The sequence below is a fragment of the Harmonia axyridis genome, chromosome 5 (assembly GCF_914767665.1).
Source record: "Harmonia axyridis chromosome 5, icHarAxyr1.1, whole genome shotgun sequence".
Lineage (NCBI taxonomy): Eukaryota > Metazoa > Arthropoda > Insecta > Coleoptera > Coccinellidae > Harmonia > Harmonia axyridis.
This window is the reverse complement of record NC_059505.1, coordinates 17,982,047-17,985,496: the sequence shown is the minus strand read 5'-3', so window position 1 is coordinate 17,985,496 and position 3,450 is coordinate 17,982,047. Positions and strand designations below refer to the sequence as shown.

Genomic DNA, 3,450 nt, shown 5'->3' with positions numbered 1-3,450 from the left:
ATAATAATGAATTATTAGATCATTGGTAACATATCAACACCCAGAATTTCAACTCCGTCGGTTTTGTGCTCACAGAAATATTGGTTACTTTTTTTCGAAATTCATTTTGAATTTCCTACGGTTCTGATTACGTGATCAACATGAAATTATCATTTTACATCCAATCTAAGAGGTCTTAAAATACTGGTGTGCTCATTTACTCCTGAAAAACTTTAAGATTAAATTGACGAATTTTGAAGAGACCACTCTTCTTGGATTTTAATGGTATTTTTCCCGTTTCACGTGTTTTTTCTGTCAATGTCGTGTTTGAATCGTTGAGAACTTTGTGTTTAAATCAACAATAATAAGATCAACGACAAAACAAATGAAAATTTTAGTTATACCGTTGATTAGTCAATTCTTTGTATAGGAAGAAAAGGGAACCATGACGAGCCGATGAGTTGCCAGAATTATCTTAATCCACAGATTATCTAATCAGTGAATCCCACCACCAATATTTCAGACATCTCAATCCAATCCCAATGCAAATTTTCGTCTCGATCGATTTTGCAGTTTTCAAATTAACAGGAAAATAAAATTTCAAACGGCCATATTTATGGAATCTATAGTCAAATTATGCTCATAAACAAACTTAACTACGGTATTCCAGATCCAAACATTTCAAACCTTATACTTCCTTAATCTTTGTCCAAACCTTTTCTGATAATGTCTAGTTTTTAGGTCTTTTTGTTCGAGAATTATTGTGTACACTTTACTGCCAGACAGGATAATATTCTTGAATTTGACCCCGAATTCGTCATCAGTGAGTCGAATCGAATAGTTTGAGGCAATTGTCGGCTTAAAATTCCGAAACTACAGACAAGGTGACGAAATGATACAGTGATTTGTCAGTGGAACGCTCAAAAATGATTTACTTTAGGTTCTACCGAATTACTGATACCGATTTCTCCTTCGTATATACCGATTCTGCTTTCTAGTGTTCGGTAATCGAAAACACCTAATATCTATGAATATTAGGTCTATGACTGATAAGTAATAACGTCAGCTGTGACTATTGTTGATAAATATGTAGTAACTAGAGTAATCGTAAAGTTAAAATTTATAGTTTCTTATCAGTTATGGGTAATCGATCAGCTATTTTCATTATTGTTACAATATCATTGTTCAATGTTCATTATAAGTGAGTAATCGTTCATTTCAGTCAATGAAATACTCTTTACATGAATCAATTTTCAGCCTTGGCGAATCAAACGACAATGATATATTCCACGATGAATCAGATTGGGATTACTTGATGTTCTCTCAAAGGTGGGCTATTTCTGCTTGTATAGAATGGGAAGAAAAAGCTAAAAACAATAATTGCAAACTTCCTGTTGATCCTGATACTTGGTTAGTGCATGGTTTGTGGCCTACAAAATCAGGTACAAACGGACCTAACAATTGCAATTCATCCATTCATTTTGACCCGGATCAATTACAGCCAATGATCGATGATCTGAACAACTATTGGACCAACATTGAGGGTAACACTAAAGTGAACTCATTCTGGTCACATGAATGGAATAAACACGGGACTTGTGCATCTAGTTTGCCATTGTTAAATAGTGTGTATAATTATTTTCATCAAGGTCTAGACTTGCATAAAGAGTATGATATATTATCTATTCTCTCGGAATCGAATATAATTCCAAATATGAATAATTATACAATAGATGATTTCAGTAATGCTATAGTGAAACAATTACATGTAACACCTCAAATTCAATGTGTAGTTGATTCTAAAACAAAAGATTCTTTAATTAGTGAGGTAAGACTATGTTTTGATAAATCATTTGGATTGATAAATTGCACTACAGAAAACTTGGAACCAAGTAATTGCAGTAAGAAAAGGCCAATAAAGTATTTCAAAGATATTCCAGGCGTGATGGCAGAAGCCAGTGTTGATGGTTATTATATAGATCCTCAGGAAATTATTTCTAAGGAAGAAATATTATATGAGTGGTACATTCTCATAAAGCTTTTGATTCGCTTCACATTGTAAAATAATTGAAAGTTCCTGTAATTTCATAGTGATGATTGCTTTATAAGATATCATATATTTTTATGAGAGGTATGGTTATTCTTAAGATGTATCATGGATTGTTGTGGTTTCGAGTTTTACACTCTGTAAAATGGAATCGGTTTATAATGAAAATTTTCAATTATTCTTGAAAGAAGCTATGTTAGAATATTATTTCCATGTACTTCAACTAATAATCTAAATCTAACTGGGACTGCCTTCATACAATTTTGAAGGTAAAGGTGAAGAATGAAAATATATCCTTTGAAATTGTTATATACCATTTTATTTCTCTTAATTTTTGAAAAAGAAAAAAAAGTTATTTCAAAAATAAGAAATGAAATACACATGCTATTGAAACATTAAAAATGGATTATTTTTTATCTGTATTTGAAACGAATGTGGTCAAATTATCCATTCCAATAACAGCTAAAAATATAGTTTACATTGTTAATTTACCTGAGATACAATAATTAATAAGACATACTTAGTAGGGAATTATTTATCTACATCAAGTGACTATTGTTTCTCAAAAAATTATTATTCACAAAACCTTTCATTACTAGTGATTGTATAGTGAATATATCACTTACCCAATGATTTTTTTAAATTTTATTTCTTCAAACTAAAATGTTTTTTATGTTCTGGAATAACTAATGAATGTTTTGTTTTGATAATATAACAAATCCAGCCACAGAGTTTCTTTGGGGAACTAGATACGAGCTAAGTATTTGGTGTTTGCCATATTACAGTGATGTTCCTATTTTGAGAATTTGATAACCTAATTCATTTCAATGGAGAAAAATAAAAAAAATATTGATGGATTGTAATAATGGGGATATGTGTTAGAGTTCAACTCAAATTCCATATGATTGGTATGAGAAAATAAATTGATAGTTGCGATTCGAACGCATTAGGAAATATAATATGATTATTCAGAGATTAGCCATAGAAAAAAAATTCGTTCAAATATACAGAATCTTATTTTGTTCAGCTGTTATGGGGTAGGTCCCACCTTGAAATTTTTTCCGAGGTACGACCTTGACCCTTGAGAGATTTTATGCCATATGCAGAATGATCAAGTAGGTCATTGGTCTTGGAATTATATTATATGAACTTCACATAATGTAAAAAATATTCAGATGAGGGATTTAATAATCTCAACCATTGATTTTTTTAAGAACAAAGATATTTTCTTAGTTTACACAATTGAAAGTAATTATCCTTCAAGATCGCAGATCTTGTACCATAGTACCTATAAAGAAAATATATTGCCAGCACCCAGGACAAAATATGAAATGCGAAGCATTTTGAAAATCATTCATTTTAGGCACAACATGTCCAGACAAAAAATGAAGTCTACTCACTAGGCTATCCGACAGGCAAAAAAT

The 3,450-nt window shown here is 31.0% G+C and overlaps 1 protein-coding gene across 1 annotated transcript; it reads left to right on the top strand.

Annotated features, from left to right (window-relative positions):
- Nucleotides 1–1,018: 1,018 nt before the first annotated feature.
- Nucleotides 1,019–2,335, top strand: LOC123679938 (ribonuclease Oy-like). Its single transcript, XM_045617520.1, has 2 exons — nucleotides 1,019–1,180; nucleotides 1,237–2,335. The coding sequence occupies exons 1-2, from the start codon at nucleotides 1,119–1,121 to the stop codon at nucleotides 2,039–2,041; spliced, it is 867 nt and encodes a 288-aa protein (XP_045473476.1). The 5' UTR covers nucleotides 1,019–1,118; the 3' UTR covers nucleotides 2,042–2,335.
- Nucleotides 2,336–3,450: the final 1,115 nt, after the last annotated feature.

Excerpts from the sequence above, each read along its gene's own strand:
- LOC123679938 (XM_045617520.1), top strand. The coding sequence starts at position 1,119 with ATGGGTAATCGATCAGCTATTTTCATTATTGTTACAATATCATTGTTC. Across the intron at positions 1,181-1,236 it reads TTGTTCAATGTTCATTATAA|CCTTGGCGAATCAAACGACA; the intron begins GTGAGTAATCGT and ends ATCAATTTTCAG.